The sequence below is a fragment of the Stomoxys calcitrans genome, chromosome 1 (genome assembly GCF_963082655.1).
Source record: "Stomoxys calcitrans chromosome 1, idStoCalc2.1, whole genome shotgun sequence".
In the NCBI taxonomy this organism is placed as follows: Eukaryota; Metazoa; Arthropoda; class Insecta; order Diptera; family Muscidae; genus Stomoxys; species Stomoxys calcitrans.
The window spans coordinates 16,032,069-16,050,393 of NC_081552.1; the positions used below are offsets into that span (position 1 = coordinate 16,032,069).

The 18,325-nt window shown below is 38.0% G+C and overlaps 1 protein-coding gene across 9 annotated transcripts in view; it reads right to left on the reverse strand.

Moving 5' to 3' along the window:
* The window catches only part of LOC106094211 (pericentrin), a 173,254-nt gene that overhangs the window by 6,316 nt on the left and 148,613 nt on the right, over window positions 1-18,325 (reverse strand). For 8 of the 9 annotated variants that reach the window (XM_059360965.1, XM_059360962.1, XM_059360958.1 and 5 more), the window contains one exon: window positions 30-3,082. In XM_059360965.1, the coding sequence (XP_059216948.1) occupies window positions 30-3,082 (3,053 nt within the window). The remainder of the gene's footprint in view (window positions 1-29; window positions 3,083-18,325) is intronic. The other variant, XM_059360959.1, reaches the window with a different exon arrangement.

Here is an 18,325-nt window from a genome sequence, read left to right on the forward strand (position 1 = left end):
CAAGATTTCCTAACCTCCAATAAACTCACTTAAACAATTTCTTCTTGGGTTTGGGTTGTTGTAGCAAGTGACCCCCATTGAAAGCGGCCAGGGCACGCTGCTCACTGTCCTGATAGTTTTGCAGGGAAACCTTCAAATAACGCTTCTGATAGACCAAAGCCTTGCGATGTGATTCCACTCTCAAATAGCGTCCCAGCAAATGGTTGCAACGTTCCTCCAGTTCTGCAACATTGGCACTACCATTCAATTGTGCCTCCAATTCTTCACATTTACGCTGCAATTGACGGCGTTCCTCTACCAAATATTGAACCGTCTCGGCCATTTGTTTATTTTCTTGGGTATTCTCTGCCAACAGAGTATTGATTTCCTTCATTTTCTGCAGAAATTGTTCTGGCACTGAAGTTGTACCCTCACGGGCAGCCAATTGGGCATTGGCATTGGCCAAGGCCTCTGCCAGCTTGCTTTCACGCTGCGCCGAGCGTTCTATGTCATAGCGCAGCTGTGTTATGGTCTTGTTCAGAGAATCCCTTTCGGCTTCCAAGACCTGCAGCTGGTTCTTAAGCTCCTGCATTTCTGCCATTAGTTGAGCATTCTCCTTTTGATGTTGATCTTTGCGAGTAAAACGTCTAGTTTCTGCAGCCTGTAAACTGCCTATGCGTGCCTCCAGACTTTCGATCTCTTGAGTCTGGAGAACAAGTCTCTCCTGCAAGTGATCGATTTCTTGTTCAGCATTATCTTTGTCACGGGCCACCTTTTCCATTTCCCTTTTGAGTTTGTCGCAGTATTCGATTCTCTCCGATAATTCCTTTTCGTAGCGTGAACGTTCTCTCTCGCTGTTTCTTTGCAAATCAGCAGAGCGCTCTCGTTCTCTCTCATTTTGAGCAGTCAGCAATTTGATTTCACTTCTCAAACGATCTGCTAGTTCTGACTCAAAATCTGTCAGTGAACGTGGAGACTTGCGGGGTGATTCAGTGGGGGACTTCAAAAGCGAAGAATTGCGTCGACTTTCTGTGCGCTGCAAAGTGGTCAACTGAGTCTGCAAACGCTCACATTTTTCTCGCTCTATATCCAAATGCTTGTGTAATTCATCCTCTTGGGCCAAAGCGGATTCAAGGCGTTTACGCATGGCCTCTATGATGACCACATCCTGTTCTTGTACCTCCTGGGAGTGCTGTTTCTCATCGAGCAGCTCTTTGCGCAACTCCTCAGCATGTTCCCTTTCCACAGCTATTTGGGCCCTCAAAGCTTCCAATTGGTTGAGAAGATCTCGTTCCCCTATAAAGTTTTCATCATCCGTGGTTCCAGGAGCATCAATGCCCACCTTTTTGTCTATATGCGAGCGATCCAAATTATTTTCCTCCTCACTTTCTATGGCCTTGAGAATATTCGAATCCAGTTGGGCCGAATAGTTCAATTCCTTTTCCACCTGCTGAGCAATTTCGTCCACGGAAAACTGCCTCGAACTATTGTCACTGCTTTGTTGCTTCCATTTCTCTACCTCACGCTCAAGGTTGACAATTTGTCTCTGCAAATCGGATACTTTCTCTTCGGCTATGGACAGTTTGGTGGAGAGCGAGAGCAGACGCTCGTCTTTGGCTTTGATTTCTTGATTTAAATTTTCAATTTCTTTTTTACGATTTTCATTATCCTTGGCAGTGAACTTGCACTGCTCATGGACCTCACTAATGGCCCTCAATTCTTTGCGAAGGCTCTCCTTTTCTTTAAACTCCTTTTCGGTGTTTTTCAGCATGTTTTCCTCCAGTTCTTGGATTCTGTGTTTATAGTTCTCCTCGCTTTCCTGGAGATTCTTGAAATTTTTCTCATTTTTGCTAAGCAATTCTGATTTCTCCTTTTGCCACTTGTCTTGGTCCCTTAACAGCTGTTCAATTTCTAAGGATTTATCTGTCAGCTGTGCCTCTAGCTGTTTAATTTTCTCGGCATTGAGCTTGAACTCCTCCAATTCCTTCTGGCATCTTTGCAGCTCATCTTGCAAGCCATTTAGCCTTAGTTGCGAGGATATTAAATCATCAGAATTTTGATTCTTCTCCTTTTGCAAGGAGTCAGCAATCTTCTGCAATTCGTCCACCTTTTTCTCTAAAGCCTCTCGCGTCAACTTATCGGCCTCAGGCTTTTGTTCTGGTGTTTGGAATTGCCCCGGGGTCTTGAGTTTAGAATCATCGGTGAATTCGGAGAAATTAATTTGCCTTGGCACTAGAGTAGGTGTGGCTGTGGCGCCTGATTGAGCAGAGCCCAACAACAGGTTGGGATCCTGGAAGTAATAGGGATTATCGAAGGTATTTGCCTGGTGCAGGGTGGTGGCAAAGCCTGTTAGATCCTCGGTACGCTTATGGGTGAGGTTGGCTACGGCCCCCTTGGAGGTGTCCATGGTGTTTTGCAGAAATCCTCCACTACCGGCTGGTAAGAGCAAAGGCGAACTAGTGTTAGCAGTCACCGCTCTGCGCACCACATCGGGCTCATCGAATTCCGATATGGACACTATGTCACTCAGGGTTCTGGCACTAAGTTTTCCCAAGTCTTCGGGTTTCTTATCCATGGTCAAGGAGGAACTATGGGTTATATTCACAAATGCAGTTTGCAATTCCTTCTCCTTGCACTCTAACTGCTCCTTAAGATGGTCAATTTCTTCATTTTTATCGGCCAACATGGTCTCCATGAGATCAGGCAAAGCCAGCTTGTTGATCATTTCATTTTTGATTTTATCCTTCAGTTTTTGATTCTCCACCTGTTTTAGCTTTAACTCTGATTCCAAACGTTCTATGGCACTGCGATCCGGTTGATGTTCCACCGCCAATTCAGCCTCCAAACGATCGATGGCCGTTTTACTTTTCTCTAATTGCTGCTTCATGGTGGCAATTTGTTTATCCCGATTGGAGAGAGTCTCCCGCACTGTTTGCAACTCATTTTGCAGATCATGGATGCGTATATTCAAATCGGAAGTATTGGCCCGCTGCAATTCTTCGGCCCTTTGACGTTGCTCCTCGAGACGAGACTGCAAGGCTGATATGCGTTGAGTCTGCTCGGACATACGCTCCTGCAGCGATTCACGCTCATACTGAAGTTCCTAGGGAGCAAGAGAGAGAATAGGGAGTGATTAGAAAAATGTTGGGCGTTAAGTGGAGATTGAAAACCATAACAACTTTTATTCAATTTTAAAGTTTAAATCAAAAAATATGTGAGAGGTAATAGGAATACATGTGATCCGGCTTTAACCTGATCAAAAAAGCTTTTAATCCCAATAAGGCTCTTGTGATATAAACCAATTTTATACTCCCCACCATAGAATGGGGGTATAGTAATCTAGTCATTTCGATTGTAACAGCTCGAAATACTGATCTTAGACCCCATAAGCTATATGTATTCATGATCGTCTCGACATTCTGAGTCGAACTAGCAATGTCCGTCCGTCCGTTTGTCGAAATCACGATGCCGGTCGAACGCCATCGTGATTTCGACAGTTTACAATTTACGTCAGATTTTGCTCAAATTTTGCACATAGTGTTCTGTTATTACTTTCAACAACTGTACCAAGTACGTTCCAAATCGGTGTATAGCCTGATATAGCTCCCATATAAACCGATCTCCGGATTTGAATTCTTGAGCCCATGGAAGCCAAAATTTTTGTCCGATTTGGCTTAAATTTTTCACATTCTGTTCTCTTCTGACTTCCAACAACTGTGTGCCGAGTGCGGTCCAAACCAGTCTATAACCTAATATAGTGTCCATGTAAACCGGTCTCTCAATAATACTTCTTGAGTCCTTACTGGCCGCAATTTTTATCCGATTTGGTTGAAATTTGCGATTACAACAATTGTGCCAAATAAGGTCCAAATCAGTCCATAACTTGATATAGTTATGGACATGTAAACCGGTCTTTCGATCATCCTTGTTCGGTTCCTAGAAGCTTTAATTTTTGCTGGTTTGACAGAAGATTGGTATGTAAAATAAAATTATGCCCTTCAACTAAATTTATTTTGTATAAATTTGTAGCAGAATCCATAGTAGTGGGTTTCCAAGTTTCGGTTCCAAGGGCCTTCCAGTGGCATTCTGATCCGATTTATGTCCTGAGACTCCCTTTTAAGCTTCGTCTATGTTGTCCCGACATATACCTTTTCGCATATATCTGACTTATTCGCCTTGTCCTCTTTCTTAATTTTGGGATTGGTCCTCTTGAAAAATCTATTGACCGAGTCTTCTGTGCAACCTGATATTTTGTCTTGTTGTACACTTTTGCGCTGTTAAATGTTTCCGAAAAATGTTCAATGTATGTTAAAGGTTTGCAATTATTATCCGATTTAGCTGAAATTTTGCATGACATGTTTTGTTTTAACTTTCAACAACTGTGCTAAGAATAGTTTAAATGGACTTCTCAAATTGTGCAAAAAATTATAGAGTTCGGTTCTCATCGTTCTGGGACAAGCATATCCACTATTAGTATCATTATATAAGGGACACTAATCAAAATGGAACTATCGAGCTGCGGTACTCACCTACACAAGAAATGTTGACGGATATTCTAACAAAACCAATACCGAAACCAAAACATATTTATTGTTATAATGGGCATTGTACTTAATTTATTGATGAATATATCGGTTCTTGTGGATTTTTGGTAACCTGAATATTCTTGAAGCCGTCGCTATGTTACTGGTCATTTTGTTCTTTTCCATTACGTCTGTAATGTTTAATCTTTATAATTTCTCCACGAAATTATTATTCTTAGTCTGCAGCCCCGATTTTGGGTCTCTTTCTAGGCGTCTATAAGTACAAATATCACGCAAAATATTATTCATTTTCGTTTCGTATTCGTCTTTTAATAACGCCACAGTTTTTCCTCCCTTATCAGCAGTTAGAACTAACAAGTAAAAAGGCATTAAGTTCGGCCGGGCCGAACTTTGGATACCCACCACCTCGGGTATATATGTTAACTCCATTTCGTCACAATCCGCTGTAAATTGGATAACTTAAGAACCCAAATTAGGCACGGACATTGAGTGGTCTAATATATATGTCATGTCGGAAATTGATAGTTCGATGTGTTGCAAACGGAATGACTAAATGAATATACCACCTTTCCTACGGTGGTGGGTATAAAAATGCATATGTTTCTCCCGCTGCTTTCTGCTTGAAATCTATTGCAAATGCAAATTTGCCCATGAGCATTCCATTAAGGAACAGAGGCAAACTTCTCACATATCAATGAGTGCAGTCCGATTCAGGTTTATGCTCAAAGATAAGGGGCTACTTTTTATAGCCGAGTCCGAACGGCGTGCCGCAGTGCGACATCGCTTTTGAGGACATTACATGTACCTCACATATGTCGGCAGCATTATGAGGGGATAATCACCGCAGAAAATCATGTGATGGTCGCGCCAGGAACCCAGGCGTTCAGCGTCATGGGCGGACATGCTAACCTCTGCGCTACGGTGGCCTCCAATGGTTGTCGATAAGAGAATCTAAATGTACTCTTGCGGATGATAATTTTTGTTTATTCAATAATATTTTGCCAGAATTTTAAAAGTTTGTCTTCATACCCACCACTGAAGGATGGGGGTACATTCATTTTGTCATTCCGTTCGCAACACATCGAAATATCCATTTCCAACCTTATAAAGTATATATATTCTTGATCAGCGTAAAAATCTAAGACGATCTAGCCATGTCCGTCCGTCTGTCTGTAGAAATCACGCTACAATCTTAAAAAATTGAGATATTGAGCTGAAACTGTGCACAGATTGGTCCATAAGCAGGTTAAGTTCGAAGATGGGCTATATCGGACTTTATCTTGATATAGCCCCCATATAGATTGATCCGCCAATTTAGGGCCTTAGGCCCATAAAAGCCACATTTATTATCCGATTTGACTAAAATTTGTGACAGTGAGTTGCGTTGGGCCACTCGACATCAGTCTTCAATTTGGATCCGATCGGTCCAGATTTGGATATAACTAGCATATAGAGCGATCTCTCGATTTAAGGTCTTGGGCCCATAAAAGGCGCATTTATTGTCCGATTTTGCCAAAAATTGGGGCCAGTGAGTTGTGTTATTCCCTTCGACATCCTTCTTGTATTTGGCCCAGATCGGTCTAAATTTAGATATAGCTGTCATATAGACCGATCTCTCTATTTAAGGTTTTGGGCCCATAAAAGGCGCATTTATTGTCCGATGTCGCCGAAATTTGAGACAGTGAGTTGTGTTGGGCCACTAGATTCTTCTTCAAATTGGCCCAAATCCGTTCAGATTTGGATATAGCTGCCATATAGACCGATCTCTCGATTTAAAATCTTGGCCCCATAAAAAACGCATTTATAAACTGATTTCACTGAAATTTGAAACAGTGAGTTATGTTAGGCTTTTCGACATCCGTGTCGTATATGGTTCGGATCGGTTAATTTTTTAGATATAGCTACTAAAAAGATCAATATTTTGTTATAGACATTTTTAACCAATTTTTGACGAAAGGTGGTCGCCTTTTTACTTGTTTCTTTTCTTTCAGAATCTTCACAGTCCCTTATGTTGGCATCACACTTCTATTTACCCCACATTAATACATCACCCTCTCACACTTTTACGTCAATTTTGCACTGCAAATGAAATCGGTGTTCAGAACATAAGGAATGAACAAAATCTCTATAGTTTCTGCTTTGTTATACCCACCACCATAGAATGGGGGTACACTAGTCTAGTGATTCCGTTTGTAACACCTCGAAATATTGATCTGCGACCCCATAAATTATATATATATATATATTCTAGATCCTCTCGACATTCTGATTTGATCCAGCCATGTCCGTCCGTCCGTCTGTTGAAATCACGATAGCCGTCGAACGTAACGCGTAAAACTAGCCGCTTGAAATTTTGCACAAATACTTAATATTGATGTAGGTCATTGATGATTGCAAATGGGCCATTTAAGTTAAGATTTGGATATAACCCCAATATAAACCGATTTCCCGATTTAACTTCTTGAGCCCCTGGAAGCCGCAATTTTTGTCTGATTTGGCTGAAATTTTGCATGTTATAACTTCCAATATCTGTATAAAATAAGGTCAAAATTAGTCTATAACCTGGTATAGCTCCCATAAAAACCGATCTCCTGATTTGACTTCTTGCTTGGAAGCAAAAATTTTTGTCCGATTTTTCTGAAATTTTGCATGCGGTATTCTGTTTTAGCTTTCAATACGGTTCTATAACCTGATACAGCTCCAATATAAACCGGTCGATTATCGTTGTTCGTTTTCTAGAAGCTTGAATTTTGCTGGTTTGACAGAAGCTTGGTATGTAGAATAAAATTATGCCCTTCAATTAAATTTAGTTTGTAAACATTTTTAGCAGAATCCATGGTGGTGGGTTCCCAAGATTCGGCCCGGCCGAACTTAGCACGCTTTTACTAGTTTTTTTTTATTATTTTTTTTTTTTTTCAAACATCAGAGCAGACTTCTCAGTGGGTATTTTATTTTCCCGCCGCTAAACCCCCAGCAAACTTTATTTAAACCCGGACGCATGCACGCAACCAAAGCAGTATACAAATAAAAACAATTCAATCACTGAAATATATCATGGTGTGTCTGTCTGTTCCTCTTTTAAGGCATGGTGACAATGACAAAGAACGGCTAAATGTAATGACGATGAAGATTGCAATAGGTAGGAGAGTGATGCTGAAGCTGATGTTGCTGCAGATAATAATGATGATGATAATCCCATTGAAATTTTGCCACAAAGTGTTGATGTGTACGCAACACAACCATAACCACCAGACGATAGACGATGAAACGAATTAAATGGATTTACCCCAGCACATATATACCTATCTTTATATTGTATGTATGTGTAACTGAAAATGTCACGAACCCTATGGCGTTTATATGGGACACTTGAGTCTACAATAACAAAATTTACTACAAAAGGCCACCCACCTATTAACACACGCACACAGAAATACATCTGTCTTTCTCTCTGTATCTTCTGTAAGTTCTACACAGAAAAAAAGTTTGTCCTATTATAAAAGATTTATTTCTCGTAATATTAAGGAAGCGATTTTGTCCTAAATGAGAAGTAAATGCTCCTAATATTTGTGATTTTATGCTTGGTTTTAAAAACTAGGTCTTAAAAACAAAAATTTATTAACCTTAAAAATGGTAAACATATTATTTAATATTTTTAAAATCTAGTCCTTGACATAAGGATGCATATCTTTGAGCTAAATTTGAGGTTGCCTTATATTGTAGTATATTAACTTAAACATAAATAAATTACCTATACGAGGGTTGCCTTTCATAATTCGGGATTGGACAACCCTTGTGTTGCAAACTGCCAACTGGCAGCTCTATCAAAAAGCTTGATATTTTTGGAGGTTATACATACTCAGAACATTTTGGCATACGAGCGCTATTTGTGTTGTTTACAGTAAATTGAAAAATGCATCTCGCCCCAAAAATAGAATTAAATAGTGATTATTTTCGTGCGATTATTTTTTACAACTTTCGACGTGTAATAATTAAACAACGGTGCTTCGATGAACTTAATTCAATTTTTGGCAATGAAACTCCATCAAGGACAAGTGTTTATCGATGGTATGGTAAATTCAACCGAGGTCGTAGTTCACTCCAAGACGAATTTCGTGAAGGTCGTCCAAAATCAGTTGTTGTACCACAACCCATTGATGCTGAGCATCAACTGATATTGCAAGATCGTCATGTGACCTATCGTGAGATTGAGGCAAACTTTGGCATTAGTGGGACCAGCATACATTCAATAATGCATGAACATTTGACCGTCAAAAAAATTTGTTCGCGTTGTATCCCACACAATTTGTCAACCGCCCAAAAAAAGGCTCGTGTCGATTGGTCGAAAGTAATGTTTCAAAAATACGATCGCGGTCCTGACTTGGCACCGAATGACTTCTTTTGATTCCCGTAAGTAAAAAATAAAATGAGAAGTCAAAGTTTTTCGACACTTGCGATTGATGTCATCAGTTTACATGTTTTGGAGATACCTCAATCAGAGTGGCAAATGTGATTTGACAATTGGTTCAAACGCATGACAAAGTGTATGGATCTTAATGGGGAATATTTTCAAAAACAATAAAGCCATTTTCGATGATAAATATTTGTTTTTGTTCTATAATCCCCAAATATAAAAGACAACCCTCGTAAATTGAAGGAGAGCATACGACTTTGATTAAAAGTAAAAAATTGCAACTTTATTTCTAAAATTTAAAAACACTTAAACAAAAGTCAAATTTTCATTAAATTTTAAGATATTGGCATTAAGATGTATATTTCCATATTTATTAAATATGATATCATTTAGTGGCCTAATTTAATAAATATGGAAATTTAAAATGCATACCCAGTTTTAATCAAAAGAATTTTTATACCCTCCACCATAGGATGGCGGGGCATACTAATTTCGTCATTCTGTTTGCAACTACTCGAAATATTCGTCTGAGACCCCATAAGGTATATATATTCTTGATCGTCGTGAAATTTTATGTCGATCTAGCCATGTCCGTCCGTCCGTCTGTCTGTCGAAAGCACTCTAACTTCCGAAGGAGTAAAGCTAGCCGCTTGAAATTTTGCACAAATACTTCTTATTAGTGTAGGTCGGTTGGTATTGTAAATGGGCTATATCGGTTCACGTTTTGATAAAGCTGCCATATAAACTGATCTTGAGTCTTGACTTCTTGAGCCTCTAGAGTGCGCAATTCTTATCCGATTGGGATGAAATTTTGCACGACGTGTTTTGTTATGATATCCAACAACTGTGCCAAGTATGGTTTTAATCGGTTCATAGCCTGATATAGCTGCCATATTAACCGATCTTGGGTCTTGACTTGTTGAGCCTCTAGAGTGCGCAATTCTTATCCGATTGGAATTTGGAAATTTTGCACGACGTGTTTTCTTATGATATCCAATAATTGTTCCAAGTATGGTTGGAATCGGTCAATAACCTGATATAGCTGTCATATAAACAGATCTGAGGACTTGAATTCTTGAGCCTCTAGAGTGCGCAATTCTTATCCGATGTGGCTGAAATTTTGCAAGACGTATTTTATTCTTACTTTCAACAACTGTGTCAAATAGGTTCAAATCGGTTCATAACCTGATATAGCTACCATATAAACCCATCTGGGATCTTGACTTCTTGACCCTCTAGAGGTCGCAATTATTATCCGATTTGCCTGAAATTTTGTACAACGGATTCTCTCATGACCATCATCATACGAGTTTATTATGGTCTAAATCGGTCTATAGCCCGATACAGCTCCCATATAAATCGATCTCTCTATTTTACTTCTTGAGGCCCCAAAGGGCGCAATTCTTGTTCGAATTGGCTTACATTATACACATTATACCACGAACAATAGGTTGTGAACTGTAGGCCGGTCAGACGGACGGACATAGTGCACGATGGTGCCGATGAGATAATGAAACCCAATTATCGAAACGCGTCCACCAGTGTGGTGACATGTGCCCTGCATTGTCTGAGAACTTGCAATTTCTTTTCTTCGTTCGTTGAAAATTGCAAATGGGCCATATCGGTTCAAATTTGGATATAGCTCCCATATAAACCGATCTCCCGATTTGACTTCTTGAGACCATGGAAGCCACAATTTTTGTCCGATTTGGCTGAAATTTTGCACATAGTGTTATGACTTCCAACAACAGTGCCAAGTACGGTCTAAATCGGTCAAAAACCTGATCTAGTTCCCATATAAACCGATCTTCCGATTTGACTTCTTGAGCCTGTGGAAGTCACAATTTTTGTCCGATTTGGCTGAAATTTTGCACATAGTATTCTGTTATCACTTCCAACAACTGTGCCAAGTACGGTTCAAATTGGTCTATAACCTGGTATAGATTCCATATAAACCGATCTTCCGATTTGACTTCTTGAGCCTATGAAAGCCACAATTTGTATCCGATTTGGTTCAAATGTTGCACATAGTATTCTGTTATCACTTCCAACAACTGTGCCAAGTACGGTTCAAATCGGTCTATAACCTGATATAGTTCCCATATAAACCGATCTCTCGGTTTAATTTCTTGGGCCTCCGGAATCCTCAATTTTTATCCGATTTGGTTGAAATTTTGCACATAGTATTCTGTTTTGGCTTCCAACAACTGTGCCGAGTACGGTTCAAATCGGTCTATAACCTGATATAGTTCCCATATAAACCGATTTCCCGGTTTAACTTCTTAAACCCTTACAAGCCACGATCTGATTTGGCTGAAATTTTGCATACAGTGTTCTGTTATGAGTCTCAACAACTGCGCCAAGTACGGTTCAATTCGTTCTATAACTAGATAAAGCTCTTATATTTTAGCAGAATCTATGGTGGTGGGTTTACAAGATTCGGCCCGACCGAACTTGTTTTATTTTAAAACGTCGTTTTCTTGGTTTATATTGGCTCTACGTCTTTTATGCTGGGACGCAATCCTTGTTTATACGTTGCATATCTTTGGCTCGAAATTATTACCAATATCCTAAAATTAAGGACAAAATCATTAAGTTTGAGTAAACTTTTTTTTTAGTGTAGTAGTGCGGAGGGTGTACATCTGTCGTTTTCATATATAGCTATAGTTCAAATATAAAAGGGCCTGAATGTTGAGAAACACAGTTTAAAGATGTTAAAACAATAAACAAGGCAAAACGGAAATACTTTAAGGTCTATGGTGTCATGGCTTTCACACATTCTCCCTGCATGAATATATTTTTTAAGGGGGGGATTTAAGAATTCTTTTTAAATTAATTTGTAAAATTGTCACATACTATAACATTAAAAGGGCAAATAGTAAAAGATAAGGGATAATACAGAGTTAAAACATTATAAGAAAATTATACTAGGCAGGTTAGAAAGAAAATATGAACAAAAGGAATATAATACCAAATTTCAAATAATAGGTTAGGTAAGGTTAGGTTTAGTGGTAGTCTGCCATCACACCCACTTAGAAGTTTTCGTCCATAGTGATGCCACGGGAACGGAAGAAGGAAGGTGCCTTCTAGTTGCTACCGTTGAACCATCCAGATCGATTTAAAAAGCCCAATAACTTGCAAATATTCACATCCGCTAAATCAGATAGGTTCTCAAAGAAATGAGAACATAAAGTGGAACTCCTTCTGACTGCAAGTGCGGGACACATACACAGAAGGCGTTCTATAGTCTCTTCTTCTTCGATGTCCTCACAGCTTCTGCAAAAGTCATTTCTGGCAACCTTCAGTCTGTCAGCGTGTTTTTCGATTAGACAGTGACTTGTCATGACGGACACAATGGCTGAGACGACCGTTCTAGCCAATGACAGCAAAGCAGTAGACCTCTTCAAGTCTAGATTAGGCCACATAGTTTTAGAATGCTCATAGCCCCTTGTGACCATCTATCATTCGTTGTCCTTCGGACCTGGTCCTGAAAACTTAGCTTACATGTCGCTAGAGGCATACCCACAGATTCCAGTATCCCTGGAATGTGTAGGGTAGTTCCTAGTCTCGCAAGCTCGTCAGTTTTACAATTCCCTGCGATATCTCTGCGACCCGGCACCCAGAACAGGTGAATTTTGAACTGTTTAGCCATCTTGTTGAGATATCTGCGACAGTCCAACGCGGTTTTTGTGTTCAGAAATACGTTCTCCAGGGATTTAATGGCTACCTGGCTGTTTGAGACGATGTTTATTCCAATGGTCGTAATGACATTATATCTTAGCCATTCCACCACTTCCTTAATTGCAAGGATCTCCGCTTGATACACACTTCAGAGGTCGGGTAACCTTTTCGATGATCAGTTCTAGATCTTTAGAGTACACCCAAAGCCCACCTGGTCGTCTAGTTTGGAACCATCTGTATAGAAGTCTATGTAACTTCTCTTACCAGGGATAGCGTAGTTCCAATCGGTTCTATCAGTGATTACAATGGTACAGAACTCCACACTGATATTTTATCAAGGATAACACAGTGTACGCAGCCGCCACATGACCAATGAGAAAGCTCTCTTAACCGCACGGCAGTGGTCCCTGTAATTTGGGTAGCCACATTGTCTAGAGGCCTAAGATGTTGCATTAAATTCAGTGCATTAGATGGCGTCGTCTTCAGTGCGCCTGTGATGCACAAACAAGCCATCCTTTGAATCCGGTTGACTTTTGAACAGCTGATGGATTTTTGAAGCGCCATCCACCAGACCACAACACCATATAGCACTATAGGTCTGACAAGTGCAATATATACCCAATGCATGACACTCGATCTAAACACCCAAATTTTGCCAATGGCTCTCTTGCAGGTGTATAGGGCAAGAGTTGCTTTTCTTGTCCTTTCCAAAATGTTAGATTTGAAGTTTAATTTCCTGTCCAGCAAAACACTCAGGTATTTTACGCTTTCTGTAAATGGAACATTCTCTCCACCCAAGGAGACAGGTTCCACTATAGGTAACATGTATCTCTTGCTGAAAAGAACTACTTCTGTCTTGCACGGATTTATACATAGACAACTTTCGGTAGCCCACTTTGCTGTTGCACATAGAGCTTTCTGAAGTATATCTCTTAGAGTGCAGGGAAACTTTCCTCTAACCGCAATTGGAACGTCATCAGCATACGCGACAATAATGGCTATATTCCAAAGTAGAGGAGGCATAAAATTTTAGAACGGGTTGTTTATCACATCACACATCATTAGTGGACGTTTCGGAGCAAGGTAAAGGTCCCTTATCAACGCTATTTGTAAGGGACCCTCGTTATCACTATTTTTGTTGGGCGCCAGTATGAAATTTACATTTTTCTATATGATCATGACAAAAAATCTTGTAGAAAGTCGTATACCATTTTGTTTTTTTTTTTGTAACTTCCTTTTTTCCAAATTTTTACTAGATTATGGTTTAATGTATTTAGAAAGGTAAGCTCGCTCTACGGGACAGTTCGAAAATACATGTCTAATTATGCAGGTCCCACGTTACGCGCCAAACTGTTTATTAAATTCTTTAATCTTTTTGTTCTAAATTGTGTAATTGTTCGAATAATTAAACAATTTTGTAATAATATCAATCCAATATCATTTTTGTAACCGTTCATATATTGCATGAGGGCATATTATAGTGCAAGCAAATTATAATTTTTGTGTGATTATGAATTTATAAATCAACATATATACATAAATTTTTCTATTCTCATGGACACAAAATTATATCACAGATCTCTTTTTTTTTTGTTCCCTTTTAATTCTTTGGATATGTCTGTACTTCTTGTTAACCGACACATGCCATTCTACTTCCTTCATCGATAAATCACATGTTCCCCCTTTAAAGAATAAACACTTTGAATTTTAAGTTTGCCATTCTTCATTACATAGTACATCTGTGTATTTTTTCATCAACAGCAACATCTCCATGGGAGATGATGATGCAATTGCTTCTGCTGCAACTACTTCGTGCATTTATTAATCCCGTAAATTTGGAATGCGTTCGCCATGAAAGGAAAGAAAACAGCATTCTTAGAAATTAAACTCCAAATGTATCATTGTAAACAATGAAATCATTTGTGTATGCAAGAGAAATGCCGACTCTTTTGGCAAAGGGATGTTCCCGTCATAGTTTTTGGAGTTTTTCCAGAAAATGCTTTATTTGTATTTGTATTTTTTTTTTTTTCGAAACCAATTTTGTAATATTGTGTTAATGTGGTATGTGTCATTTTACAGTTTGTTCCAACAAGTTGTTTTCTTTTCTAGTCCGAATGAGTTATTTATGTTTTATTTGGATGTGGTAAGAGAAATAAAAAAGGTTGTGGAACATTTAGGATCAAATAATACAAACTATCAATTGCATGTAAAATGCACAAAAAATAAAAAACAAATGGCTTCTACTAAATTGAAAATAGAAAAAAATTACTCTTAAACTCCTAAAATAATAACTTCTCATTTTAAAAATTCGAAGCTTAAGGGAGTTATGGCATTTTCGGAGTAAAATTTTAGTACAAATTATTTTTTGATTTTAGTAAGATTTAAGAACAAATATTGTTGTCTAATATTGTTCAATGAAATCAAACCGGGTTTCGCTTTCAACAGCATATATAAGCCATGAACTGCTCTTCGAAATGCAAATCCGAAAAAATTTTGGATTTTTGAGCCATGAACTACTCTTCGGAATGCAAAACCGAAAAATTTTTGGATTTTCAAAAATCGAAAAATTGACAAAAATCAAAGGTTCGTTTTCAATGAATCTGTTAATAGAAACTAATTTCTCCGAAGTTCCCCCGAATTTCGGAATGCTTTTGAAATTGCGATTTTCACAAATTTGGGGGAGCTGTGGCATTTTCGGAGTAAAATCGAAAAATATTTCGATTTTTTGCCTATTTTCCAACGAAAGCAGAACAGTTTTCGCTTTCAACAGTATATGTGAGCCATGAAGTGCGCTTCGTTCAAATTTGACAAAAAATCAATGGTTCAATTTATAAGAAATTGTTAATGGAAATTGATTCCTCGCAATCACCCAAATTTCGAAATGCTTTAAAAAATTCAATTTTCACAAATTTGAGGGAGTTATGGCATTTTCGGCATAAAATTTTAGTATAAATATTTAAAAAAAATTTTTCTCTGTTTTTCAACGAAAACAAATCAGTTTTCGCTTTAAACATTTTACATGAGCCATGAACCGCCCGTCCCTTGCCAAAAAATTTTACAAAATTCGACTTCTAAGAAATTGATTCCTGGTGATCTGCCGAATTGCGGAATGCCTTCACATTTTCTAATATACACAAAAAAAAATATATACCAAAAATCAAAGCTTCGCTTTCTAAGAAATTGTTTATGGAAATTGATTTCTGGTGATATCCGGAATTGCGGAATGCTTTAACAATTCCAATATTTAAATATTTAAGGGAGTTACGGCATTTGCTGGGTAAAATTTTAGTACAAATATTTTTCAATTTTTTTTGGCTGTTTTTTAACGAAAATCAACCAGCCCTGCGGAATGTAAATCCCACAAATTTTTGGATTTTCGAAAATCGAAATTTTTAACCTGCGAAATGTAAATCCCAAAAATTTTTGGATTTTCGAAAATCGAAATTTTCAACCCCACAAAAAAAATTGACAAAAAAATCTAAAGATCGATTCCAAAGAAATTATTAATAGTAAATTATTAATATTCGTTGTCCGCCGAATTACGGCGTAAAATTTTTTTTCTCTATATCAATCTGTGATATTATCCATAGTTTTTACCAAAATGTCCTTTAATAAAAATGCAAATTTTACCCATGAATATTCCACAAAGGAACGGGGGCAAACTTCTCACATATCAATGAGTGCAGTCCGATTCAAGTTTTTAAGCTCAAAGATAAGGGGCCTACTTTTTATAACCGAGTCCGAACGGCATGCCCCAGTACGACACCTCTTTTGGAGAAAAGTTTTACATGGTACATAGTACCTCACAAATGTTGCCAGCATTAGGAGGGGAAAGCCACTGCTGAAAATTTTTCTGATGGTCTCGCCGGGATTCGAACCCAGGCATTCAGCGTCATAGACAGACATGCTAACTTCTGCGCTACGTGGCCTGCTTTAGTACTTACTTCTTTTTTGAGTTTTTTTTTTTCCTTCCACATTGTCCTTTCTCTATGCTAATTGAATAATGTTCATCAAAAGCCTTTACAATTTAAGTTTCCTACATTTCTTGTAACATTGCTAAAACACACAAAACAAAAACTTATTATGCAAATCTTGTAACAGTTTTCCCTAAAAATCATATTTTTTTATAGCAGGTTATTTATTTTGAGCGCATTAACCTAGATATCCCTAAAGAAAATATGTTTATATTTATGCGTTCCCATTACAAAAATAACAATTCAAGACAAGTCAGCTAGCATGAGAATGAAGAAACATCATTCGGTTCAGGCATTGATGAAAATTATGCTGAAGAAGCTGTACGAAGACAGAGGAGATTTGCACATTGAGCATTAGCAAGTGTGTTACTCAACCAAATGGGATGGATGGACCAGAATGGCAGCAGGGATTATCGAATGACAGATAGGATTATTGAGTTTGTTAATGATATTCAATTCCGAGGGAAAATTTTTGTTAAACTTAAATGTATTATGGTGATATAATAAGAATATGAAATAAAGTCAGAATAATAAAATTAAGTTATAAATATTAAGAAATATAAGATTGATATACATATATAGCTTTTGGATACCCCATTTTTTCATCATAGATAATTTTTTTAGTTATTTCTTTTATACAAATGATTGCAATAAATTTGTTTACAACAGATAAGGTTTTATAACAGACATATTATTAAAAGAATTTGCATAAATTTTTAAAACTCCGTTCAAAAAATTTAATAAAGAAAGTTTTTAAAATAAAAACTAGTAAGGGCGTGTTAAGTTCGGCTGAGCCGAATCTCATGTACCCTCCACCATGGATCGTAGTTGTAGAGTTCTTTGCGCGGTTTGTCTTTTTAGGCAAACAAAGAATAATGAGAAAAAACTGTTATGCGATTGGAGCTATATCAAGTTATCCGATTCTTCCGATTCGCACCATTAATGAATTGAATGCTGACATTGTAGAAGTCATTATGTAATATTTCAGTTCATTCGGATAAGAATTGCGATTTGTAGAGGCTCAAGAAGCAAAATCGGAAGATCGGTTTATATGGGAGCTGTATTAAGCTATAGATCGATTCAGACCATATTGGACACGTTTGTTGAAGGTCATGGGAAAAGCCTTTGTACAAAATTTCTGCCAAATCGGATAAGAATTGCGCCGTCCTGAGGCTCAAGAAGTCAAGATTCCAGTTTGGTTTTTAATGGCAGATATCGCGGAATATGTACCGATTTGCGCCATACTTAGCACAGTTAGTGGAAGTCATAACAAACCACCTCATGCAAAATTTCAGAAAAATCTGATGAAAATTGCGCCCTCCAGCGGCTCAAAAAATCTAGATCCAAGATCGGTTTATATGGTAGCTACACCAGATTATGAACCGATTTGAATCATACTTAGACAGTTGTTGGAAGTGGTACTAAAACACCACGTGCAAAAGCTGAAGAAGTCAAGACCCCATATGGGTTTTTATGGCCGCTATATCAGGTTATGAACCGATTTGAACCATACTTAGCACAGTTGTTGGAAGTGATACCAAAACACTATGTGCAAAATTTTAAAAGAATTTGTGCTAAATTTCTTAGACGCATATTTCGAGGTGTTACAAACAGAATGACGGAATTAGTATACCCCCATCCTATGGTGAAGGGTGTAATAAAAAACACTTGTGTTTGATTTGTTATACATTGTGGTTAAATGGGCATTAAATCGATTATTAGTAACAATGGGA